This window comes from Papaver somniferum, chromosome 9 (assembly GCF_003573695.1).
Source record: "Papaver somniferum cultivar HN1 chromosome 9, ASM357369v1, whole genome shotgun sequence".
Taxonomy (NCBI): domain Eukaryota; kingdom Viridiplantae; phylum Streptophyta; class Magnoliopsida; order Ranunculales; family Papaveraceae; genus Papaver; species Papaver somniferum.
Window position 1 is genome coordinate 199150376 of NC_039366.1, and position 27892 is coordinate 199178267.

Sequence of the window (27892 nt, forward strand, 5' to 3'; positions counted from 1 at the left end):
CTTCCTTTTCTCTTCAACGGGAAAAAGTTGTAGATCTTGTATCTCTTCCTCATCTTCTTCCTCTTCCTCCTCTTCTTCATCTTCTTTCTCTTCCTCATCTCGCTCCTTTCCCTCCTCTCCCTTATCTGCATCCCCTTCTTCCTCTTCATCTTCCTCTTGTCCTTCTTCTTCCAACTGCTCTGCTTCTACATCTTCAACTTGTACTCTTTGTTCTTCAACATCTTCCTTTCTAGTGGCTTCATTTCCTTGCTCTTCTTGAATAGCATGATCAATTACATTCTCCATCACCTCTTTATTAACATCTTGGATTACATTACTAGCATTTTTAGTACCACGGTTTCAGAAATCCAAATATATTATACCACAAAGGGTGGGAGTTCTCAAATCTTCATCCAGATGGGGATTAGATCTCTTTCCTTTCTTCTTAATGAATGAAAACCACAATATTAGCTAAACATAATATTTTCTTATCAAATAAATCAATAACATGGGACTAAATCAAACACAAGTTGTAAACAAATTAAAATTCGGCAAGCTTACATGAGTTGTGAAATAACCGAACTACATATTTGGTGTTAACAGACCATAGTTCGGTTACCTATTAGCAATTGCGTTATTACCGAACTATGCTATAACAACGTTCGGTTACCTATATAATTTATCGACTAAACCGAACTCAAATTTCCCATTCTAAAGAACCAGTTCGGTTAGGAATATCTAGGGTTTTATTTTGCGATCTAACCGAACTATGCTATACCAAAGTTCGGTTACCTATATAATTTATCGACTACATCGAACTCAAATTTCCCATACTAAAGAAGAAGTTCGGTTACACAGGATTTTATTTCGAGCTTACCGAATTAAACAGTTCGGTTACCTAAAAATGGATAAAGTTTGCGACATTGCCGAACTGTTCTTCATATTGAAAGTTCGGTTATGAAAAAACTAGGGTTTTCAAAATTCTCCTAGCCGAAATGTCTATTGTAACTACAGTTTTCAATGGATTTTGATGATTTCTAATCGATTTCTTCAACAAAAAACGAATTAAAAGGAATGAGTATGAAGGAAATTACCCGCGCATTTGCATATCACTTGAATCAGACTTCTTGGTTGTTGTTGGATGATTGATTTTGCCTCTCAACTTTGTTTCAAGTTGTTTATCAATTGCCAATTCTTTTAGGAGATTTGCTATATTTGCAAATCCCGGATCCGATCCTGAAAATCTTGGAGTTTGCTTGGTACGCATTGTTTATAAAGATGGATTAATCGACGATGAAAATTTTTCGAATCGACGATTACCGTCGATGTATACGAAGAAGAGGAAAAGAAAAGAAGAAAAAGAGTTTTTGAAAAATCGATTTTGTTTTTAGGTTTTAATTTAATGAGTTAGATTAGTGGATAGTGGTTAAATTAGTGAGCTATTAGGATTAATTATACAAAACTAGTCATAAAAACCCAAGGTGACCAAACTTGTGGTACAAAAACCCCACTCAAATGTTGGGATCCATTAAAACTCCATCGTAAACAAAATGATATAAAAATCCCAAATTTTTAAAATTTGATACAAAAACCCCAAATTTTTAAAATTTTTTATGATGAAACCAACATTCAAATTTGGGGGTTTTGTATTAATTTTGTTTTCATCGGGTTTTTGTGTTACTTTTGTTTTGATGGATTTTTTGTGGAAGGATGGTGACACCTCTGGGATTATAACTCGCGGACCGTTAATTATAACCTTAATTAGGATAAGGACAAATTAGTATTCCCTAACCTTTTAGGACACCCCTATCAAATAGTAGTCCCCCACCAATTTAGAGTAGTCCCCAAAAAAATGATTCTACTTTTACTCTGGGTTAAGTTGGAGACCAAGCCCAACATCTTCCACTACATTATACTAAGTTCAAGTGATATAAAAGCACAAAACTAGTTTGAGAATGCTCCGGAGGGGGAAAAAAAGAATCAACTCTATTCCATCGGACAACAAAGGCAACGAAAATCCCTTATCGTTCAAGATTTTAGTAAGTAATGAAACTACAAGCCTGAGAAAACCAAATCTGGGCATTAAACCAAAATATTACTGAGCATACTCAAAAGAAAGTCCTGGAAATAATTTCTACCTGTGTGTCTCAGGGTTCCCTATGGCCTACACAGAATTAAAGAGCCATATCTTACTGTTTGAAATACAAATACTGTTCAAGTACAAGCACCTCACCTCATTCCATGAATAAAACAGGCATTAACAATTCATGAAGCTAGGCCTCCATCTGGGTAGAAGCTAAGCCTCCAGGAAATAAGCCTCCTCCTGGGAAGTATTTGGTTCTGTTTGCATCATATACAAGATATTCCTTGGCTATTTGCAGCTTCTCTGGTAGCTGATCGCCCTCTTTGTCAAAATCAGCTTGTCTGAAAGAAACCTCATCGTTTGGCTTAGTAGTGAAATGAGCCATCTGGTTAGCTTGTCTATTAATCGATATCATTTGCACCTGTGGAACATCCGTGAATACTTTAATTGGCCCTGAAGTGAAATGATGTTTTTAATAATTGCTTTCATCCTTCTTGATCTTCTGGAGCATTTACCTACAACTCTTTTCACTGCGAGTCCTTTAACAACATGACGAATTGTTTCAATACAATCGCAGGATTAATAGGCAAGCAGCTTGTCTGAAAGAAACATCATTTCACTTCAGGGCCAACTAAAGTATTCGGGCAACACAACTATATCCAGCCAGCAACACAACTATATCCAGCCAGCGACACGTCCTTTACCTTCCTAATTTTTCACATTCAAAGAAGACATTAGAATACAGCACAATTAATACACAGCAATATATGTATACGTACAGAAGAAGGAAATAAGAACATCAACTCAATGACTTGGCTTAACATACTAAAGATGTATTCGTTAATTAGCTTCCCATATAATGCTCCATCACAGTCGATCCTGCTGACGACTTCATCTGACATGTCGGATGGCTCAATCCACGACACTGATCCGTCGCCATTTAACTCCTAGAGCTCTGTGCTAACAATGATGTTATCGAAGCTTTCTGCTGAGCTCTGTGCATCAGGTACAGTCAGTGAAGGTGCATCCGGTACGGTCGGTGAAGGCGCATCAGGTACGGTCGGTGAAGGCGCATCAGGTACGATCGGTGAAGGTGCATTTGCAGGTGTGACATCATGCATGACAGGAACCGTATTAGCTTTAGGTTTATCTCTATTCCATCTATTCTTTTGGTTTATCTCTATTCCATCTATTCTTTTGTGATACTAACGGTGCATCAATTTTCAACTTATCAAGTCTTTCAATCTCAATATCAAAAGCCACCAACCTAAGCATATAAATAAATGGAACATATTCAGGTGAGTTTAGCATAATCACTTGATCAAAGAATAGAAAATGGAGAAGAAGATGATTAGATTACCCGGAATAATAAGAGGTAAAAAGCAACTGGATGGCGCACCATCCAAGAGCCAAAAGTTGATCACAAAATGTTTCTTCATTGCCTGTGATACTCGAAAAGATGATTATATTGCTGACCCAACTTTTGTATCGCCCTACTTTATTGCTCAAGGTTGTTCCTAAATCATCCATCAAGGAAACTGAGCCTTCCCATGAAATTGTAATTAATCGGTTCAAACCAAGTTTAGCAAAACAATCTGTTTCTTTGTCTGCATACTCGATCCCAAAATTGAGTAACTCGCATTTCTGAGAAAAACGCGACATTATTAAAGGATAAACAATACATGTATCCTTAAAATAATGTCGTGTTTTTCTCAGAAATGCACTCTTATCAAGAGAACCCAAACACATCTCCACTAATCTCTTCTTAACTGAAATATCTTGGGAAAACCAGGCTGGACGACTGCAATACAACAAGAAAGTTCGATATACATTAAAAATGGAAGCACATCATGAACAGCCAAATAACAGGAACTCCACAGATTACAGGTTCCCATGGACATAACAGTTCGGAGTTCCAACCACAGTGAACAGTTGCAAATAAGTGAACAATCAATGTGATTCAGCAGGAACTCCAAATTCAGAACCAAAATAGAATAAGGTCAACTATGTGACATTCAAATCAAAGCTTCAAGCAGCTGTTTTCTTACAATTCATGTCAGCTAAAGATAATAATAAAATGACAAAGAAGAAATAAGCACGAAGTAAACACTCAGGCGCTGCAGTGTAATATTAGAAAAGAAAATGCATCCATTGCTAAAGAACAAACTCTCTCTGGAGTCTGGACTAACAAAATATAAATGTCATAACCTATTTGAGGGAGCAGTAGTGAAGTATTTCTTCCTGTGGCATAAGCAGAAAAGTGTAGGTGCAAAGCATGAAACATGAAAGCATTTCAACCAGTTCTGATGAACCAGGGGACTAAACCTTCCAGAAAAACTCCAAACAATCAATACCCCTCTACCTCAAGAAAACACAATATATCAAAGACAGGTATAGAACCAACATACAGACTTATGATAATCATGCATGTTACATTCCTGTGTTTCTAACTGTCCGGTTCTGCAAAGATGTTTCCACTGTCATGTCAATTTTCTACGAACAAACTCATCATCTAATTTCCTGAATCTACTAAAATATAAATATAAATATGAATGATACTCCCTTGCTGATTCCAAGTTACTAACATATCCCGAACCTCTTACCAATTTCTAAAGTTGTCGCTGTTCCTCTAATGGTTTAGAGGATAACTACATATCAAACAAAACTAGACATTAAATTTATGGTGGCCTAACAGATTTACCTACTGGTTTCCAACTTATACCCTGACCATAACCATGTACCAACAAACAACACCCTTCAAGAACAAAAACGATTTAACTGTATAAACCTTCCAGAACAACCCCAAACAATCAATACCCATCTGACTTTAGTGTTTCTAACCGAAAAACTAAAGGTGGACCAACCCTCTCCATCAATGGATTGAATAAAGGTAATCTCACACATACCTTTAAAACCCCAGCCCCTACAAATCCAAGGGTGGAATGGCTGGTCCATCAATTTGGTACACCAAATCGATACACCCCTAGGCAAGCCGGTTTCTAACTGTCTGCACGGTAGATCAAAGACAGGTACAGAACCAACATACAGACTTGTGAGAATCATGCACGTTCCCTCACTTTGTGTTTCTAACCTTCTATAAGGTTCTGCGTACATGTTTCCACTCTGCCATCTCAAATTTCTATGAGCTAATACAGCATATAAGTTCCTAACAATATCTACCAAATTGTGAATGATGTTTCCTTAAAGGTGAACTTCCCTGCTGATTCCAAGTTACTATCATATCTACAACTTCTAACAAATTCTAAAGTTGTCACTGTTCTTCAAATGGTTTAGCTAACTACATACCAACAAAACATAGTCATTAACAAATTGTAGTAGTCTAACAAAATTTACCTCTTCTATTCCCCAACTTTTACTCTTATGATAACCATGTACCAACTGACAACACCCTTAAAGTCCAAAAGCATTTATTACTGTATAAACCTTATTAATATGAAATTAGTGTCAGTCTGCCTAGTGCATCGCAAACAAATGACTTCAGCCAAAATATCAAAACTGATACACAAAAGCCAACTTACTAAAATGCAACATATACAAAAATAATGTGAATGACACACTTGCGCTATATCATAACTCGATACACATTCCAACATATACAACACTATCACTAGTGAAGAGTAACGTGACTGGAATACTTGCATTATATTGCAACTAGTTACACATTCCAACATATTACACAGATCTCCCAACCATGAGCAGTAATTCAAAATAGCATAATGTGAAATCTATATATCCATATAAGAACAAGGCATCAAGTATGAACCACAGAGACATGGAATGCAACCAGACACACAATCAACCATGCTACAAAAGCTAGCTGTAATACCCATTCAATTGAAACATGATGCACTACACTATCATTTGAACAAAGCAAAACAGGCGCAAGCATGAATAGTTGATAGTAGACAACCCCAAATTTCTATTGTCAAAAGATGATAACATGTGCTATTATAAATGTCAAAAGACAGGACGTCCCCGCAGCATAATTACTTCATCTTCCTCTTGTCCTTCTTCTTCCAACTGCTCTGCTTCTACATCTTCAACTTGTACTCTTTGTTCTTCAACATCTTCCTTTCTAGTGGCTTCATTTCCTTGCTCTTCTTGAATAGCATGATCAATTACATTCTCCATCACCTCTTTATTAACATCTTGGATTACATTACTAGCATTTTTAGTACCACGGTTTCAGAAATCCAAATATATTATACCACAAAGGGTGGGAGTTCTCAAATCTTCATCCAGATGGGGATTAGATCTCTTTCCTTTCTTCTTAATGAATGAAAACCACAATATTAGCTAAACATAATATTTTCTTATCAAATAAATCAATAACATGGGACTAAATCAAACACAAGTTGTAAACAAATTAAAATTCGGCAAGCTTACATGAGTTGTGAAATAACCGAACTACATATTTGGTGTTAACAGACCATAGTTCGGTTACCTATTAGCAATTGCGTTATTACCGAACTATGCTATAACAACGTTCGGTTACCTATATAATTTATCGACTAACCGAACTCAAATTTCCCATTCTAAAGAACCAGTTCGGTTAGGAATATCTAGGGTTTTATTTTGCGATCTAACCGAACTATGCTATACCAAAGTTCGGTTACCTATATAATTTATCGACTACATCGAACTCAAATTTCCCATACTAAAGAAGAAGTTCGGTTACACAGGATTTATTTCGAGCTTACCGAATTAAACAGTTCGGTTACCTAAAAATGGAAAGTTTGCGACATTGCCGAACTGTTCTTCATATTGAAAGTTCGGTTATGAAAAAACTAGGGTTTTCAAAATTCTCCTAGCCGAAATGTCTATTGTAACTACAGTTTTCAATGGATTTTGATGATTTCTAATCGATTTCTTCAACAAAAACGAATTAAAAGGAATGAGTATGAAGGAAATTACCCGCGCATTTGCATATCACTTGAATCAGACTTCTTGGTTGTTGTTGGATGATTGATTTTGCCTCTCAACTTTGTTTCAAGTTGTTTATCAATTGCCAATTCTTTTAGGAGATTTGCTATATTTGCAAATCCCGGATCCGATCCTGAAAATCTTGGAGTTTGCTTGGTACGCATTGTTTATAAAGATGGATTAATCGACGATGAAAATTTTTCGAATCGACGATTACCGTCGATGTATACGAAGAAGAGGAAAAGAAAAGAAGAAAAAGAGTTTTTGAAAAATCGATTTTGTTTTTAGGTTTTAATTTAATGAGTTAGATTAGTGGATAGTGGTTAAATTAGTGAGCTATTAGGATTAATTATACAAAACTAGTCATAAAAACCCAAGGTGACCAAACTTGTGGTACAAAAACCCCACTCAAATGTTGGGATCCATTAAAACTCCATCGTAAACAAAATGATATAAAAATCCCAAATTTTTAAAATTTGATACAAAAACCCCAAATTTTTAAAATTTTTTATGATGAAACCAACATTCAAATTTGGGGGTTTTGTATTAATTTTGTTTTCATCGGGTTTTTGTGTTACTTTTGTTTTGATGGATTTTTTGTGGAAGGATGGTGACACCTCTGGGATTATAACTCGCGGACCGTTAATTATAACCTTAATTAGGATAAGGACAAATTAGTATTCCCTAACCTTTTAGGACACCCCTATCAAATAGTAGTCCCCCACCAATTTAGAGTAGTCCCCAAAAAAATGATTCTACTTTTACTCTGGGTTAAGTTGGAGACCAAGCCCAACATCTTCCACTACATTATACTAAGTTCAAGTGATATAAAAGCACAAAACTAGTTTGAGAATGCTCCGGAGGGGGAAAAAAAGAATCAACTCTATTCCATCGGACAACAAAGGCAACGAAAATCCCTTATCGTTCAAGATTTTAGTAAGTAATGAAACTACAAGCCTGAGAAAACCAAATCTGGGCATTAAACCAAAATATTACTGAGCATAAAAAGAAAGTCCTGGAAATAATTTCTACCTGTGTGTCTCAGGGTTCCCTATGGCCTACACAGAATTAAAGAGCCATATCTTACTGTTTGAAATACAAATACTGTTCAAGTACAAGCACCTCACCTCATTCCATGAATAAAACAGGCATTAACAATTCATGAAGCTAGGCCTCCATCTGGGTAGAAGCTAAGCCTCCAGGAAATAAGCCTCCTCCTGGGAAGTATTTGGTTCTGTTTGCATCATATACAAGATATTCCTTGGCTATTTGCAGCTTCTCTGGTAGCTGATCGCCCTCTTTGTCAAAATCAGCTTGTCTGAAAGAAACCTCATCGTTTGGCTTAGTAGTGAAATGAGCCATCTGGTTAGCTTGTCTATTAATCGATATCATTTGCACCTGTGGAACATCCGTGAATACTTTAATTGGCCCTGAAGTGAAATGATGTTTTTAATAATTGCTTTCATCCTTCTTGATCTTCTGGAGCATTTACCTACAACTCTTTTCACTGCGAGTCCTTTAACAACATGACGAATTGTTTCAATACAATCGCAGGATTAATAGGCAAGCAGCTTGTCTGAAAGAAACATCATTTCACTTCAGGGCCAACTAAAGTATTCGGGCAACACAACTATATCCAGCCAGCAACACAACTATATCCAGCCAGCGACACGTCCTTTACCTTCCTAATTTTTCACATTCAAAGAAGACATTAGAATACAGCACAATTAATACACAGCAATATATATGTATACGTACAGAAGAAGGAAATAAGAACATCAACTCAATGACTTGGCTTAACATACTAAAGATGTATTCGTTAATTAGCTTCCCATATAATGCTCCATCACAGTCGATCCTGCTGACGACTTCATCTGACATGTCGGATGGCTCAATCCACGACACTGATCCGTCGCCATTTAACTCCTAGAGCTCTGTGCTAACAATGATGTTATCGAAGCTTTCTGCTGAGCTCTGTGCATCAGGTACAGTCAGTGAAGGTGCATCCGGTACGGTCGGTGAAGGCGCATCAGGTACGGTCGGTGAAGGCGCATCAGGTACGATCGGTGAAGGTGCATTTGCAGGTGTGACATCATGCATGACAGGAACCGTATTAGCTTTAGGTTTATCTCTATTCCATCTATTCTTTTGGTTTATCTCTATTCCATCTATTCTTTTGTGATACTAACGGTGCATCAATTTTCAACTTATCAAGTCTTTCAATCTCAATATCAAAAGCCACCAACCTAAGCATATAAATAAATGGAACATATTCAGGTGAGTTTAGCATAATCACTTGATCAAAGAATAGAAAATGGAGAAGAAGATGATTAGATTACCCGGAATAATAAGAGGTAAAAAGCAACTGGATGGCGCACCATCCAAGAGCCAAAAGTTGATCACAAAATGTTTCTTCATTGCCTGTGATACTCGAAAAGATGATTATATTGCTGACCCAACTTTTGTATCGCCCTACTTTATTGCTCAAGGTTGTTCCTAAATCATCCATCAAGGAAACTGAGCCTTCCCATGAAATTGTAATTAATCGGTTCAAACCAAGTTTAGCAAAACAATCTGTTTCTTTGTCTGCATACTCGATCCCAAAATTGAGTAACTCGCATTTCTGAGAAAAACGCGACATTATTAAAGGATAAACAATACATGTATCCTTAAAATAATGTCGTGTTTTTCTCAGAAATGCACTCTTATCAAGAGAACCCAAACACATCTCCACTAATCTCTTCTTAACTGAAATATCTTGGGAAAACCAGGCTGGACGACTGCAATACAACAAGAAAGTTCGATATACATTAAAAATGGAAGCACATCATGAACAGCCAAATAACAGGAACTCCACAGATTACAGGTTCCCATGGACATAACAGTTCGGAGTTCCAACCACAGTGAACAGTTGCAAATAAGTGAACAATCAATGTGATTCAGCAGGAACTCCAAATTCAGAACCAAAATAGAATAAGGTCAACTATGTGACATTCAAATCAAAGCTTCAAGCAGCTGTTTTCTTACAATTCATGTCAGCTAAAGATAATAATAAAATGACAAAGAAGAAATAAGCACGAAGTAAACACTCAGGCGCTGCAGTGTAATATTAGAAAAGAAAATGCATCCATTGCTAAAGAACAAACTCTCTCTGGAGTCTGGACTAACAAAATATAAATGTCATAACCTATTTGAGGGAGCAGTAGTGAAGTATTTCTTCCTGTGGCATAAGCAGAAAAGTGTAGGTGCAAAGCATGAAACATGAAAGCATTTCAACCAGTTCTGATGAACCAGGGGACTAAACCTTCCAGAAAAACTCCAAACAATCAATACCCCTCTACCTCAAGAAAACACAATATATCAAAGACAGGTATAGAACCAACATACAGACTTATGATAATCATGCATGTTACATTCCTGTGTTTCTAACTGTCCGGTTCTGCAAAGATGTTTCCACTGTCATGTCAATTTTCTACGAACAAACTCATCATCTAATTTCCTGAATCTACTAAAATATAAATATAAATATGAATGATACTCCCTTGCTGATTCCAAGTTACTAACATATCCCGAACCTCTTACCAATTTCTAAAGTTGTCGCTGTTCCTCTAATGGTTTAGAGGATAACTACATATCAAACAAAACTAGACATTAAATTTATGGTGGCCTAACAGATTTACCTACTGGTTTCCAACTTATACCCTGACCATAACCATGTACCAACAAACAACACCCTTCAAGAACAAAAACGATTTAACTGTATAAACCTTCCAGAACAACCCCAAACAATCAATACCCATCTGACTTTAGTGTTTCTAACCGAAAAACTAAAGGTGGACCAACCCTCTCCATCAATGGATTGAATAAAGGTAATCTCACACATACCTTTAAAACCCCAGCCCCTACAAATCCAAGGGTGGAATGGCTGGTCCATCAATTTGGTACACCAAATCGATACACCCCTAGGCAAGCCGGTTTCTAACTGTCTGCACGGTAGATCAAAGACAGGTACAGAACCAACATACAGACTTGTGAGAATCATGCACGTTCCCTCACTTTGTGTTTCTAACCTTCTATAAGGTTCTGCGTACATGTTTCCACTCTGCCATCTCAAATTTCTATGAGCTAATACAGCATATAAGTTCCTAACAATATCTACCAAATTGTGAATGATGTTTCCTTAAAGGTGAACTTCCCTGCTGATTCCAAGTTACTATCATATCTACAACTTCTAACAAATTCTAAAGTTGTCACTGTTCTTCAAATGGTTTAGCTAACTACATACCAACAAAACATAGTCATTAACAAATTGTAGTAGTCTAACAAAATTTACCTCTTCTATTCCCCAACTTTTACTCTTATGATAACCATGTACCAACTGACAACACCCTTAAAGTCCAAAAGCATTTATTACTGTATAAACCTTATTAATATGAAATTAGTGTCAGTCTGCCTAGTGCATCGCAAACAAATGACTTCAGCCAAAATATCAAAACTGATACACAAAAGCCAACTTACTAAAATGCAACATATACAAAAATAATGTGAATGACACACTTGCGCTATATCATAACTCGATACACATTCCAACATATACAACACTATCACTAGTGAAGAGTAACGTGACTGGAATACTTGCATTATATTGCAACTAGTTACACATTCCAACATATTACACAGATCTCCCAACCATGAGCAGTAATTCAAAATAGCATAATGTGAAATCTATATATCCATATAAGAACAAGGCATCAAGTATGAACCACAGAGACATGGAATGCAACCAGACACACAATCAACCATGCTACAAAAGCTAGCTGTAATACCCATTCAATTGAAACATGATGCACTACACTATCATTTGAACAAAGCAAAACAGGCGCAAGCATGAATAGTTGATAGTAGACAACCCCAAATTTCTATTGTCAAAAGATGATAACATGTGCTATTATAAATGTCAAAAGACAGGACGTCCCCGCAGCATAATTACTTCATCTTCCTCTTGTCCTTCTTCTTCCAACTGCTCTGCTTCTACATCTTCAACTTGTACTCTTTGTTCTTCAACATCTTCCTTTCTAGTGGCTTCATTTCCTTGCTCTTCTTGAATAGCATGATCAATTACATTCTCCATCACCTCTTTATTAACATCTTGGATTACATTACTAGCATTTTTAGTACCACGGTTTCAGAAATCCAAATATATTATACCACAAAGGGTGGGAGTTCTCAAATCTTCATCCAGATGGGGATTAGATCTCTTTCCTTTCTTCTTAATGAATGAAAACCACAATATTAGCTAAACATAATATTTTCTTATCAAATAAATCAATAACATGGGACTAAATCAAACACAAGTTGTAAACAAATTAAAATTCGGCAAGCTTACATGAGTTGTGAAATAACCGAACTACATATTTGGTGTTAACAGACCATAGTTCGGTTACCTATTAGCAATTGCGTTATTACCGAACTATGCTATAACAACGTTCGGTTACCTATATAATTTATCGACTAAACCGAACTCAAATTTCCCATTCTAAAGAACCAGTTCGGTTAGGAATATCTAGGGTTTTATTTTGCGATCTAACCGAACTATGCTATACCAAAGTTCGGTTACCTATATAATTTATCGACTACATCGAACTCAAATTTCCCATACTAAAGAAGAAGTTCGGTTACACAGGATTTTATTTCGAGCTTACCGAATTAAACAGTTCGGTTACCTAAAAATGGATAAAGTTTGCGACATTGCCGAACTGTTCTTCATATTGAAAGTTCGGTTATGAAAAAACTAGGGTTTTCAAAATTCTCCTAGCCGAAATGTCTATTGTAACTACAGTTTTCAATGGATTTTGATGATTTCTAATCGATTTCTTCAACAAAAAACGAATTAAAAGGAATGAGTATGAAGGAAATTACCCGCGCATTTGCATATCACTTGAATCAGACTTCTTGGTTGTTGTTGGATGATTGATTTTGCCTCTCAACTTTGTTTCAAGTTGTTTATCAATTGCCAATTCTTTTAGGAGATTTGCTATATTTGCAAATCCCGGATCCGATCCTGAAAATCTTGGAGTTTGCTTGGTACGCATTGTTTATAAAGATGGATTAATCGACGATGAAAATTTTTCGAATCGACGATTACCGTCGATGTATACGAAGAAGAGGAAAAGAAAAGAAGAAAAAGAGTTTTTGAAAAATCGATTTTGTTTTTAGGTTTTAATTTAATGAGTTAGATTAGTGGATAGTGGTTAAATTAGTGAGCTATTAGGATTAATTATACAAAACTAGTCATAAAAACCCAAGGTGACCAAACTTGTGGTACAAAAACCCCACTCAAATGTTGGGATCCATTAAAACTCCATCGTAAACAAAATGATATAAAAATCCCAAATTTTTAAAATTTGATACAAAAACCCCAAATTTTTAAAATTTTTTATGATGAAACCAACATTCAAATTTGGGGGTTTTGTATTAATTTTGTTTTCATCGGGTTTTTGTGTTACTTTTGTTTTGATGGATTTTTTGTGGAAGGATGGTGACACCTCTGGGATTATAACTCGCGGACCGTTAATTATAACCTTAATTAGGATAAGGACAAATTAGTATTCCCTAACCTTTTAGGACACCCCTATCAAATAGTAGTCCCCCACCAATTTAGAGTAGTCCCCAAAAAAATGATTCTACTTTTACTCTGGGTTAAGTTGGAGACCAAGCCCAACATCTTCCACTACATTATACTAAGTTCAAGTGATATAAAAGCACAAAACTAGTTTGAGAATGCTCCGGAGGGGGAAAAAAAGAATCAACTCTATTCCATCGGACAACAAAGGCAACGAAAATCCCTTATCGTTCAAGATTTTAGTAAGTAATGAAACTACAAGCCTGAGAAAACCAAATCTGGGCATTAAACCAAAATATTACTGAGCATACTCAAAAGAAAGTCCTGGAAATAATTTCTACCTGTGTGTCTCAGGGTTCCCTATGGCCTACACAGAATTAAAGAGCCATATCTTACTGTTTGAAATACAAATACTGTTCAAGTACAAGCACCTCACCTCATTCCATGAATAAAACAGGCATTAACAATTCATGAAGCTAGGCCTCCATCTGGGTAGAAGCTAAGCCTCCAGGAAATAAGCCTCCTCCTGGGAAGTATTTGGTTCTGTTTGCATCATATACAAGATATTCCTTGGCTATTTGCAGCTTCTCTGGTAGCTGATCGCCCTCTTTGTCAAAATCAGCTTGTCTGAAAGAAACCTCATCGTTTGGCTTAGTAGTGAAATGAGCCATCTGGTTAGCTTGTCTATTAATCGATATCATTTGCACCTGTGGAACATCCGTGAATACTTTAATTGGCCCTGAAGTGAAATGATGTTTTTAATAATTGCTTTCATCCTTCTTGATCTTCTGGAGCATTTACCTACAACTCTTTTCACTGCGAGTCCTTTAACAACATGACGAATTGTTTCAATACAATCGCAGGATTAATAGGCAAGCAGCTTGTCTGAAAGAAACATCATTTCACTTCAGGGCCAACTAAAGTATTCGGGCAACACAACTATATCCAGCCAGCAACACAACTATATCCAGCCAGCGACACGTCCTTTACCTTCCTAATTTTTCACATTCAAAGAAGACATTAGAATACAGCACAATTAATACACAGCAATATATATGTATACGTACAGAAGAAGGAAATAAGAACATCAACTCAATGACTTGGCTTAACATACTAAAGATGTATTCGTTAATTAGCTTCCCATATAATGCTCCATCACAGTCGATCCTGCTGACGACTTCATCTGACATGTCGGATGGCTCAATCCACGACACTGATCCGTCGCCATTTAACTCCTAGAGCTCTGTGCTAACAATGATGTTATCGAAGCTTTCTGCTGAGCTCTGTGCATCAGGTACAGTCAGTGAAGGTGCATCCGGTACGGTCGGTGAAGGCGCATCAGGTACGGTCGGTGAAGGCGCATCAGGTACGATCGGTGAAGGTGCATTTGCAGGTGTGACATCATGCATGACAGGAACCGTATTAGCTTTAGGTTTATCTCTATTCCATCTATTCTTTTGGTTTATCTCTATTCCATCTATTCTTTTGTGATACTAACGGTGCATCAATTTTCAACTTATCAAGTCTTTCAATCTCAATATCAAAAGCCACCAACCTAAGCATATAAATAAATGGAACATATTCAGGTGAGTTTAGCATAATCACTTGATCAAAGAATAGAAAATGGAGAAGAAGATGATTAGATTACCCGGAATAATAAGAGGTAAAAAGCAACTGGATGGCGCACCATCCAAGAGCCAAAAGTTGATCACAAAATGTTTCTTCATTGCCTGTGATACTCGAAAAGATGATTATATTGCTGACCCAACTTTTGTATCGCCCTACTTTATTGCTCAAGGTTGTTCCTAAATCATCCATCAAGGAAACTGAGCCTTCCCATGAAATTGTAATTAATCGGTTCAAACCAAGTTTAGCAAAACAATCTGTTTCTTTGTCTGCATACTCGATCCCAAAATTGAGTAACTCGCATTTCTGAGAAAAACGCGACATTATTAAAGGATAAACAATACATGTATCCTTAAAATAATGTCGTTTTTCTCAGAAATGCACTCTTATCAAGAGAACCCAAACACATCTCCACTAATCTCTTCTTAACTGAAATATCTTGGGAAAACCAGGCTGGACGACTGCAATACAACAAGAAAGTTCGATATACATTAAAAATGGAAGCACATCATGAACAGCCAAATAACAGGAACTCCACAGATTACAGGTTCCCATGGACATAACAGTTCGGAGTTCCAACCACAGTGAACAGTTGCAAATAAGTGAACAATCAATGTGATTCAGCAGGAACTCCAAATTCAGAACCAAAATAGAATAAGGTCAACTATGTGACATTCAAATCAAAGCTTCAAGCAGCTGTTTTCTTACAATTCATGTCAGCTAAAGATAATAATAAAATGACAAAGAAGAATAAGCACGAAGTAAACACTCAGGCGCTGCAGTGTAATATTAGAAAAGAAAATGCATCCATTGCTAAAGAACAAACTCTCTCTGGAGTCTGGACTAACAAAATATAAATGTCATAACCTATTTGAGGGAGCAGTAGTGAAGTATTTCTTCCTGTGGCATAAGCAGAAAAGTGTAGGTGCAAAGCATGAAACATGAAAGCATTTCAACCAGTTCTGATGAACCAGGGGACTAAACCTTCCAGAAAAACTCCAAACAATCAATACCCCTCTACCTCAAGAAAACACAATATATCAAAGACAGGTATAGAACCAACATACAGACTTATGATAATCATGCATGTTACATTCCTGTTTCTAACTGTCCGGTTCTGCAAAGATGTTTCCACTGTCATGTCAATTTTCTACGAACAAACTCATCATCTAATTTCCTGAATCTACTAAAATATAAATATAAATATGAATGATACTCCCTTGCTGATTCCAAGTTACTAACATATCCCGAACCTCTTACCAATTTCTAAAGTTGTCGCTGTTCCTCTAATGGTTTAGAGGATAACTACATATCAAACAAAACTAGACATTAAATTTATGGTGGCCTAACAGATTTACCTACTGGTTTCCAACTTATACCCTGACCATAACCATGTACCAACAAACAACACCCTTCAAGAACAAAAACGATTTAACTGTATAAACCTTCCAGAACAACCCCAAACAATCAATACCCATCTGACTTTAGTGTTTCTAACCGAAAAACTAAAGGTGGACCAACCCTCTCCATCAATGGATTGAATAAAGGTAATCTCACACATACCTTTAAAACCCCAGCCCCTACAAATCCAAGGGTGGAATGGCTGGTCCATCAATTTGGTACACCAAATCGATACACCCCTAGGCAAGCCGGTTTCTAACTGTCTGCACGGTAGATCAAAGACAGGTACAGAACCAACATACAGACTTGTGAGAATCATGCACGTTCCCTCACTTTGTGTTTCTAACCTTCTATAAGGTTCTGCGTACATGTTTCCACTCTGCCATCTCAAATTTCTATGAGCTAATACAGCATATAAGTTCCTAACAATATCTACCAAATTGTGAATGATGTTTCCTTAAAGGTGAACTTCCCTGCTGATTCCAAGTTACTATCATATCTACAACTTCTAACAAATTCTAAAGTTGTCACTGTTCTTCAAATGGTTTAGCTAACTACATACCAACAAAACATAGTCATTAACAAATTGTAGTAGTCTAACAAAATTTACCTCTTCTATTCCCCAACTTTTACTCTTATGATAACCATGTACCAACTGACAACACCCTTAAAGTCCAAAAGCATTTATTACTGTATAAACCTTATTAATATGAAATTAGTGTCAGTCTGCCTAGTGCATCGCAAACAAATGACTTCAGCCAAAATATCAAAACTGATACACAAAAGCCAACTTACTAAAATGCAACATATACAAAAATAATGTGAATGACACACTTGCGCTATATCATAACTCGATACACATTCCAACATATACAACACTATCACTAGTGAAGAGTAACGTGACTGGAATACTTGCATTATATTGCAACTAGTTACACATTCCAACATATTACACAGATCTCCCAACCATGAGCAGTAATTCAAAATAGCATAATGTGAAATCTATATATCCATATAAGAACAAGGCATCAAGTATGAACCACAGAGACATGGAATGCAACCAGACACACAATCAACCATGCTACAAAAGCTAGCTGTAATACCCATTCAATTGAAACATGATGCACTACACTATCATTTGAACAAAGCAAAACAGGCGCAAGCATGAATAGTTGATAGTAGACAACCCCAAATTTCTATTGTCAAAAGATGATAACATGTGCTATTATAAATGTCAAAAGACAGGACGTCCCCGCAGCATAATTACTTCATCTTCCTCTTGTCCTTCTTCTTCCAACTGCTCTGCTTCTACATCTTCAACTTGTACTCTTTGTTCTTCAACATCTTCCTTTCTAGTGGCTTCATTTCCTTGCTCTTCTTGAATAGCATGATCAATTACATTCTCCATCACCTCTTTATTAACATCTTGGATTACATTACTAGCATTTTTAGTACCACGGTTTCAGAAATCCAAATATATTATACCACAAAGGGTGGGAGTTCTCAAATCTTCATCCAGATGGGGATTAGATCTCTTTCCTTTCTTCTTAATGAATGAAAACCACAATATTAGCTAAACATAATATTTTCTTATCAAATAAATCAATAACATGGGACTAAATCAAACACAAGTTGTAAACAAATTAAAATTCGGCAAGCTTACATGAGTTGTGAAATAACCGAACTACATATTTGGTGTTAACAGACCATAGTTCGGTTACCTATTAGCAATTGCGTTATTACCGAACTATGCTATAACAACGTTCGGTTACCTATATAATTTATCGACTAAACCGAACTCAAATTTCCCATTCTAAAGAACCAGTTCGGTTAGGAATATCTAGGGTTTTATTTTGCGATCTAACCGAACTATGCTATACCAAAGTTCGGTTACCTATATAATTTATCGACTACATCGAACTCAAATTTCCCATACTAAAGAAGAAGTTCGGTTACACAGGATTTTATTTCGAGCTTACCGAATTAAACAGTTCGGTTACCTAAAAATGGATAAAGTTTGCGACATTGCCGAACTGTTCTTCATATTGAAAGTTCGGTTATGAAAAAACTAGGGTTTTCAAAATTCTCCTAGCCGAAATGTCTATTGTAACTACAGTTTTCAATGGATTTTGATGATTTCTAATCGATTTCTTCAACAAAAAACGAATTAAAAGGAATGAGTATGAAGGAAATTACCCGCGCATTTGCATATCACTTGAATCAGACTTCTTGGTTGTTGTTGGATGATTGATTTTGCCTCTCAACTTTGTTTCAAGTTGTTTATCAATTGCCAATTCTTTTAGGAGATTTGCTATATTTGCAAATCCCGGATCCGATCCTGAAAATCTTGGAGTTTGCTTGGTACGCATTGTTTATAAAGATGGATTAATCGACGATGAAAATTTTTCGAATCGACGATTACCGTCGATGTATACGAAGAAGAGGAAAAGAAAAGAAGAAAAAGAGTTTTTGAAAAATCGATTTTGTTTTTAGGTTTTAATTTAATGAGTTAGATTAGTGGATAGTGGTTAAATTAGTGAGCTATTAGGATTAATTATACAAAACTAGTCATAAAAACCCAAGGTGACCAAACTTGTGGTACAAAAACCCCACTCAAATGTTGGGATCCATTAAAACTCCATCGTAAACAAAATGATATAAAAATCCCAAATTTTTAAAATTTGATACAAAAACCCCAAATTTTTAAAATTTTTATGATGAAACCAACATTCAAATTTGGGGGTTTTGTATTAATTTTGTTTTCATCGGGTTTTTGTGTTACTTTTGTTTTGATGGATTTTTGTGGAAGGATGGTGACACCTCTGGGATTATAACTCGCGGACCGTTAATTATAACCTTAATTAGGATAAGGACAAATTAGTATTCCCTAACCTTTTAGGACACCCCTATCAAATAGTAGTCCCCCACCAATTTAGAGTAGTCCCCAAAAAAATGATTCTACTTTTACTCTGGGTTAAGTTGGAGACCAAGCCCAACATCTTCCACTACATTATACTAAGTTCAAGTGATATAAAAGCACAAAACTAGTTTGAGAATGCTCCGGAGGGGGAAAAAAAGAATCAACTCTATTCCATCGGACAACAAAGGCAACGAAAATCCCTTATCGTTCAAGATTTTAGTAAGTAATGAAACTACAAGCCTGAGAAAACCAAATCTGGGCATTAAACCAAAATATTACTGAGCATACTCAAAAGAAAGTCCTGGAAATAATTTCTACCTGTGTGTCTCAGGGTTCCCTATGGCCTACACAGAATTAAAGAGCCATATCTTACTGTTTGAAATACAAATACTGTTCAAGTACAAGCACCTCACCTCATTCCATGAATAAAACAGGCATTAACAATTCATGAAGCTAGGCCTCCATCTGGGTAGAAGCTAAGCCTCCAGGAAATAAGCCTCCTGGGAAGTATTTGGTTCTGTTTGCATCATATACAAGATATTCCTTGGCTATTTGCAGCTTCTCTGGTAGCTGATCGCCCTCTTTGTCAAAATCAGCTTGTCTGAAAGAAACCTCATCGTTTGGCTTAGTAGTGAAATGAGCCATCTGGTTAGCTTGTCTATTAATCGATATCATTTGCACCTGTGGAACATCCGTGAATACTTTAATTGGCCCTGAAGTGAAATGATGTTTTTAATAATTGCTTTCATCCTTCTTGATCTTCTGGAGCATTTACCTACAACTCTTTTCACTGCGAGTCCTTTAACAACATGACGAATTGTTTCAATACAATCGCAGGATTAATAGGCAAGCAGCTTGTCTGAAAGAAACATCATTTCACTTCAGGGCCAACTAAAGTATTCGGGCAACACAACTATATCCAGCCAGCAACACAACTATATCCAGCCAGCGACACGTCCTTTACCTTCCTAATTTTTCACATTCAAAGAAGACATTAGAATACAGCACAATTAATACACAGCAATATAATGTATACGTACAGAAGAAGGAAATAAGAACATCAACTCAATGACTTGGCTTAACATACTAAAGATGTATTCGTTAATTAGCTTCCCATATAATGCTCCATCACAGTCGATCCTGCTGACGACTTCATCTGACATGTCGGATGGCTCAATCCACGACACTGATCCGTCGCCATTTAACTCCTAGAGCTCTGTGCTAACAATGATGTTATCGAAGCTTTCTGCTGAGCTCTGTGCATCAGGTACAGTCAGTGAAGGTGCATCCGGTACGGTCGGTGAAGGCGCATCAGGTACGGTCGGTGAAGGCGCATCAGGTACGATCGGTGAAGGTGCATTTGCAGGTGTGACATCATGCATGACAGGAACCGTATTAGCTTTAGGTTTATCTCTATTCCATCTATTCTTTTGGTTTATCTCTATTCCATCTATTCTTTTGTGATACTAACGGTGCATCAATTTTCAACTTATCAAGTCTTTCAATCTCAATATCAAAAGCCACCAACCTAAGCATATAAATAAATGGAACATATTCAGGTGAGTTTAGCATAATCACTTGATCAAAGAATAGAAAATGGAGAAGAAGATGATTAGATTACCCGAATAATAAGAGGTAAAAAGCAACTGGATGGCGCACCATCCAAGAGCCAAAAGTTGATCACAAAATGTTTCTTCATTGCCTGTGATACTCGAAAAGATGATTATATTGCTGACCCAACTTTTGTATCGCCCTACTTTATTGCTCAAGGTTGTTCCTAAATCATCCATCAAGGAAACTGAGCCTTCCCATGAAATTGTAATTAATCGGTTCAAACCAAGTTTAGCAAAACAATCTGTTTCTTTGTCTGCATACTCGATCCCAAAATTGAGTAACTCGCATTTCTGAGAAAAACGCGACATTATTAAAGGATAAACAATACATGTATCCTTAAAATAATGTCGTGTTTTTCTCAGAAATGCACTCTTATCAAGAGAACCCAAACACATCTCCACTAATCTCTTCTTAACTGAAATATCTTGGGAAAACCAGGCTGGACGACTGCAATACAACAAGAAAGTTCGATATACATTAAAAATGGAAGCACATCATGAACAGCCAAATAACAGGAACTCCACAGATTACAGGTTCCCATGGACATAACAGTTCGGAGTTCCAACCACAGTGAACAGTTGCAAATAAGTGAACAATCAATGTGATTCAGCAGGAACTCCAAATTCAGAACCAAAATAGAATAAGGTCAACTATGTGACATTCAAATCAAAGCTTCAAGCAGCTGTTTTCTTACAATTCATGTCAGCTAAAATAATAATAAAAAAAGAAGAAATAAGCAGAAGTAAACACTCAGGCGCTGCAGTGTAATATTAGAAAAGAAAATGCATCCATTGCTAAAGAACAAACTCTCTCTGGAGTCTGGACTAACAAAATATAAATGTCATAACCTATTTGAGGGAGCAGTAGTGAAGTATTTCTTCCTGTGGCATAAGCAGAAAAGTGTAGGTGCAAAGCATGAAACATGAAAGCATTTCAACCAGTTCTGATGAACCAGGGGACTAAACCTTCCAGAAAAACTCCAAACAATCAATACCCCTCTACCTCAAGAAAACACAATATATCAAAGACAGGTATAGAACCAACATACAGACTTATGATAATCATGCATGTTACATTCCTGTGTTTCTAACTGTCCGGTTCTGCAAAGATGTTTCCACTGTCATGTCAATTTTCTACGAACAAACTCATCATCTAATTTCCTGAATCTACTAAAATATAAATATAAATATGAATGATACTCCCTTGCTGATTCCAAGTTACTAACATATCCCGAACCTCTTACCAATTTCTAAAGTTGTCGCTGTTCCTCTAATGGTTTAGAGGATAACTACATATCAAACAAAACTAGACATTAAATTTATGGTGGCCTAACAGATTTACCTACTGGTTTCCAACTTATACCCTGACCATAACCATGTACCAACAAACAACACCCTTCAAGAACAAAAACGATTTAACTGTATAAACCTTCCAGAACAACCCCAAACAATCAATACCCATCTGACTTTAGTGTTTCTAACCGAAAAACTAAAGGTGGACCAACCCTCTCCATCAATGGATTGAATAAAGGTAATCTCACACATACCTTTAAAACCCCAGCCCCTACAAATCCAAGGGTGGAATGGCTGGTCCATCAATTTGGTACACCAAATCGATACACCCCTAGGCAAGCCGGTTTCTAACTGTCTGCACGGTAGATCAAAGACAGGTACAGAACCAACATACAGACTTGTGAGAATCATGCACGTTCCCTCACTTTGTGTTTCTAACCTTCTATAAGGTTCTGCGTACATGTTTCCACTCTGCCATCTCAAATTTCTATGAGCTAATACAGCATATAAGTTCCTAACAATATCTACCAAATTGTGAATGATGTTTCCTTAAAGGTGAACTTCCCTGCTGATTCCAAGTTACTATCATATCTACAACTTCTAACAAATTCTAAAGTTGTCACTGTTCTTCAAATGGTTTAGCTAACTACATACCAACAAAACATAGTCATTAACAAATTGTAGTAGTCTAACAAAATTTACCTCTTCTATTCCCCAACTTTTACTCTTATGATAACCATGTACCAACTGACAACACCCTTAAAGTCCAAAAGCATTTATTACTGTATAAACCTTATTAATATGAAATTAGTGTCAGTCTGCCTAGTGCATCGCAAACAAATGACTTCAGCCAAAATATCAAAACTGATACACAAAAGCCAACTTACTAAAATGCAACATATACAAAAATAATGTGAATGACACACTTGCGCTATATCATAACTCGATACACATTCCAACATATACAACACTATCACTAGTGAAGAGTAACGTGACTGGAATACTTGCATTATATTGCAACTAGTTACACATTCCAACATATTACACAGATCTCCCAACCATGAGCAGTAATTCAAAATAGCATAATGTGAAATCTATATATCCATATAAGAACAAGGCATCAAGTATGAACCACAGAGACATGGAATGCAACCAGACACACAATCAACCATGCTACAAAAGCTAGCTGTAATACCCATTCAATTGAAACATGATGCACTACACTATCATTTGAACAAAGCAAAACAGGCGCAAGCATGAATAGTTGATAGTAGACAACCCCAAATTTCTATTGTCAAAAGATGATAACATGTGCTATTATAAATGTCAAAAGACAGGACGTCCCCGCAGCATAATTACTTCAATACCAAAATCCTAAACCCATTTCTCAAATACCCTGGCTGTAATCGATATACATTATTCATTAAAGAGCTACGAAATTTCCCTACTATGGATCCACCACTACTTCCACCAAATTAGTAAAAGAAAATACAACCTTGGTCGCTCACTCTCACTGTGACTTTAACAGGCTACAATTTGACCACATAACATAATACTAAATTGCGGTTTTACATATCTTGCTCAACAAGTCCCTCAGTAAGCAGAAAAAACAAGACTTACTTAAACTAGAATCTTTCCAGTATAATATACTAAGCTAAACAATGAATTACTGATAAAATTGGTGAACTTCCACAGACAAGTGCTAGATAGAATCCTACTCAAACCTGATGATAATTGAGAGAGAGAGAGAGAGAGAGAGAGTTTTTTCTAAACTCTGAACACAATCAAAGCAAACATCTCGTATTTCACGTGTCACTTCTTCACCATAACAAGCTAACATGAAGGACCTAGCACGTACTGACAAATAAGTGCCAGGATCTGTCTTCTTTCTGCTAGAACAACAACACGTGATTAAGTCATGTACATGTGTGATTAAAAAGCTTTGCATCACGAAATATGACGACTTTTTGTACCTCAAGATATGCACATAAACAAGAAACATGAAACCATCTTCGCCACCCTTCGGAGTCTCTCGAGTAATCACAAATCCCTCCTTTTTTGCTTTTTCTAGTTGCAAGCAATTAGCCAACTTGTGCCTGTATTTCTTTTCCGAGAAGGACACTATCCTATTCAGGCACCGATTCTTTGAAGTATCTCCAGTTTCAAAATGATGATTATGAACTAATTCGATTGAGAGAAGTGCATCTACGGGCGCTGTTAATATATTAGGAGGGAAATTCAAAAACCATTCAGCAGAAGAGTAAAAGCTAAACTCGTACATTACAATGAGAGATCAAAAAAAAAAAGGAAGGAAAAGAATCACAAACCTTCTGGTCGTAAGTTCATGCGCAACACCAAAGACGCAAACTCTGAAGACTCGTATTCAAGACCTATCAATCTGAAAAATCAAATATTAACAACATACGAAATCAACTACTGGAGTAAAAAAGAAAAAAGAAAAGAAAATGCATACATGTTCTTTGTATCTATGAAGTACACTTCAGCTAGACCAGCTAGACCATTTTGAATTCGAGAAAAGCGACAACCAGGGTCATCCTCCTCCTCTTCGTAACCGGTTTTTTCCAAAATTGGAAGCCTCACAGCATTGTTATCACTAAATGGGGGCCTCCGTAGATAGTCTGGTGTTTCCATCTGTCTGGTAGAGAGAAGAAAATTACAAAGCCATAATCAAATAAAATTTTCAAAAGAAACCATAACCCCGTAAAATAAAGTACATGATATGTATTGAATACATCACGAACACATCCCAAAAACGGTGAATCAAATCAAAACCCTAATCCAAATCTTACAAACAATCATCCAAAATAGTCCTGTAACAAACAACCTATGTCTGAACTTTGAACACTCAAAACCAGACAAAGAGCAGAAAGAAAACCCTAAATACGAATTTAAAACCTACTCTTCTACAAATTAACTCATACATGCATACCATCTTTGATACCACATCAAATTCACTTGGATATTAACGAAAATAACCCTAATTACACTCTGAATCAGCATAACTAAACCTAAATTTCAAAAACCCCAAATATTGGAGTAAGGGAATACCTAATTTCAAAATCCCCAAATTTGAACCGCACCAAATTTTGAACACCTGTTTACCTAATGAAGAACAGAAGTAGAGAGATCGTACCTTAACTTCCAGTGAAGAAGAAGTGAAGAAGAATATAGTTTGGCGGTGGCGGAGACTGGAGGGTGGTACTGGTTGAGACTCTCGAACGAAGAAGAGTAGAAAAAGGTTTTTAGTAATTTTGACCGCACCTTCTCGTGGGAGATGCCTCCTATTTTAAGGCGTGAGGACACGAAATCAAACTTGTCAACTATTTTAAGGCAGGAGTACACGAAGTCAAACTTGTTAACCAAGTTTACGGTAAACCAAACCAAAAATGGATTCCTCTATAATATACTACTTGTTGTGTTTCATGGACTTGCTGGCTAGATCGAGTTTTGTAACTAAGATGATACTATATAACTAACACAAAGAAACGAGAGAAGGTGGAGCTTATTATTATCACCAAGTCAACAGTTATTTACATAACCGTTCATCCATATTTATAGAATGGAATGCATGCATTACAAGGCATGTATAAAATATGTACTTTCCACGTGTCCACTAATGTGGCAACAAATCATGACACTAATTTACTTAGTGTTAATCCAAACATGGATAAGCCTCACCACTTAGGCAAAGGTGGGTTGTGCGGGTCCCATGGTGGGCAGCCACAAAGATAGTCGACTTGTAACACTTTCCCTTGGATGACCATCGTTTCGAAATGTCGTCTTGTTAAGACTTTTGCCGGTAAAACCTGATGGGAAAAATCCGAGCATAAGGAATTTGTTGCCTCGTCAAAACCTCGCCATAACTTGCGACTGGGATAAAAACTGGCCGAAAGAAAAGAGTACAACACTAGAAACTTTAAATGGTGAGGACCGCCATGAATCGCTTTCTTCGTCAAAGTTGTGTCAGGAGAACCGCTTAGGGGAAGAATCTGAGCACTTGAAATTCCAAATAAGACTAGTCGCTGCTATGAATTTCTTCCTTTGTCGAAATTGCGTCCGGAAAACCATTTAGGACAAAATCTAAGCTTATAATAAGGGTGATCGCTGCCACGAAAATATTTTCTTTGACAAAGCTGGGCCAGGAAAACCACTTGGTAAAAACCTGAGCGTCGGGAAATACTTCCTTCGTTAAATTGCGTTAGGAAAACCACTTGGGACAAAACCTACACGTCTGCGTCGGGAAAACCACTAGGGACAAAACCTGAATGCCCAAAGTTCATAATAATCCTGACGTCAATGCTAATGTTGCCTCATTAAAAACCTCGTCTGAAAAACCACGTGGGACAAAACCAGACCAAAGGAAAAGAGTACGACGGACGTCGCTAGATAATGGTGCTGAACACGCATATGCTGCCTCGTTAAAACCTTGATAAGGAAAAACCCATAAGGACAAAACTTTAGCGAAGGGAAAAGAGTACAGTGCGTTTTAGTCCAGCCAAAGATTCTACGAGTTTACTCCCCCTGAAGCATGACTTCTTAAAGCGGTTGGTGGTGCAAACATTATATAGCCTTCAGAAAACCGTTTTACCATTTGCAGTTTATGAAGGATTGACTGTAGGTCTTGCGCCGGGTGAAATCGCCATTGTACACCTCGCATTTAAATCCTCAGTCCATTGCACACCAATTTATTTTCCGCTTTAACTTCAGGCATAACAATGAAAAGCCTTTTGTAAACTCATAAATACCGTAGAATCAATTTCAGCATCTAAAAGTGTAACCTGCAAAACAAAAGTTAGAAAACACAAGATAATGCATGCATTATATCCATGTATGGTACTTCTGGACCATAAATTTAACGTACGTATTAGATAGATCGATCACTTCCCAGTAATGGTGCTAATTTAGAAGCACGATAAGTATTACGAGTACCAAAGCTAGATACTCTGGTATACACAGGCAAGTTTTATTATGCTAGCATGTCCTCGAACTTCAGGTCGAGCAAATCTTTCGATTTCAGCGAGATCTCAAAAATCTAGTTCAAGCGTCGATTTTAGCGCTACTAAGGGTTCTTTTAGAAGCCAAAAATGATATCATCATTTCATCCGGATTTTAACCTTATACCAAGAACATAAAATACACAAAGGATTGTTCATAAACTTCTCCTCTTCAAAATGATGATTATGACTAAAATTTCAAGCCTGACATAATTCACAGAGTCAAGTGGCTGGATGTCTAAGTCAGAGAACCTCGAATCCTTCAGGGATTCATTACAATTACTAGTCATAACAAGATGCAATATGAGTCCTTCAGTGACTACCACGCTAAAGTGCATCTATATTAGGAGAATATTTTTCGTTTTACAGAATCAATCCCGGGGGTTCAGCAGGAAA

General features: G+C 36.7%; 1 protein-coding gene and 3 long non-coding RNA genes across 4 annotated transcripts; all 4 read right to left on the bottom strand.

The window, feature by feature from the left end:
- Nucleotides 1-2042: 2042 nt before the first annotated feature.
- On the bottom strand, nt 2043-6044 carry LOC113309090. The gene is made up of 3 exons (XR_003340315.1): nt 3423-6044; nt 2889-3329; nt 2043-2770 (listed from the first exon to the last, which is right to left on the bottom strand). It is a non-coding gene; the product is annotated as an uncharacterized LOC113309090 (long non-coding RNA).
- Nucleotides 6045-8022: 1978 nt separating this feature from the next.
- LOC113309049 lies at nt 8023-11967 on the bottom strand. The gene is made up of 3 exons (XR_003340294.1): nt 9346-11967; nt 8812-9252; nt 8023-8691 (listed from the first exon to the last, which is right to left on the bottom strand). It is a non-coding gene; the product is annotated as an uncharacterized LOC113309049 (long non-coding RNA).
- A 1927-nt stretch (nt 11968-13894) lies between these two features.
- LOC113313695 lies at nt 13895-15606 on the bottom strand. The gene is made up of 3 exons (XR_003341995.1): nt 15277-15606; nt 14743-15183; nt 13895-14622 (listed from the first exon to the last, which is right to left on the bottom strand). It is a non-coding gene; the product is annotated as an uncharacterized LOC113313695 (long non-coding RNA).
- Nucleotides 15607-21149: 5543 nt separating this feature from the next.
- Nucleotides 21150-25899, bottom strand: LOC113313088. Its single transcript, XM_026561811.1, has 6 exons — nt 25636-25899; nt 24955-25137; nt 24809-24879; nt 24455-24695; nt 24206-24370; nt 21150-21636 (listed from the first exon to the last, which is right to left on the bottom strand). Exons 2-6 carry the CDS (start codon nt 25131-25133, stop codon nt 21150-21152), a joined length of 1143 nt encoding a protein of 380 aa, XP_026417596.1. The 5' UTR covers nt 25134-25137; nt 25636-25899.
- Between the last annotated feature and the right edge of the window lie 1993 nt (nt 25900-27892).

Coding starts and splice junctions, on each gene's coding strand:
- LOC113313088 (XM_026561811.1), bottom strand. CDS start 25,133: ATGGAAACACCAGACTATCTACGGAGGCCCCCATTTAGTGATAACAAT. Junction 24,696..24,808: donor CATGAACTTACGACCAGAAG/GTTTGTGATTCT, acceptor ATATATTAACAG/CGCCCGTAGATGCACTTCTC. Junction 21,637..24,205: donor TCTCTCTCAATTATCATCAG/GTTTGAGTAGGA, acceptor GTTGTATTGCAG/TCGTCCAGCCTGGTTTTCCC.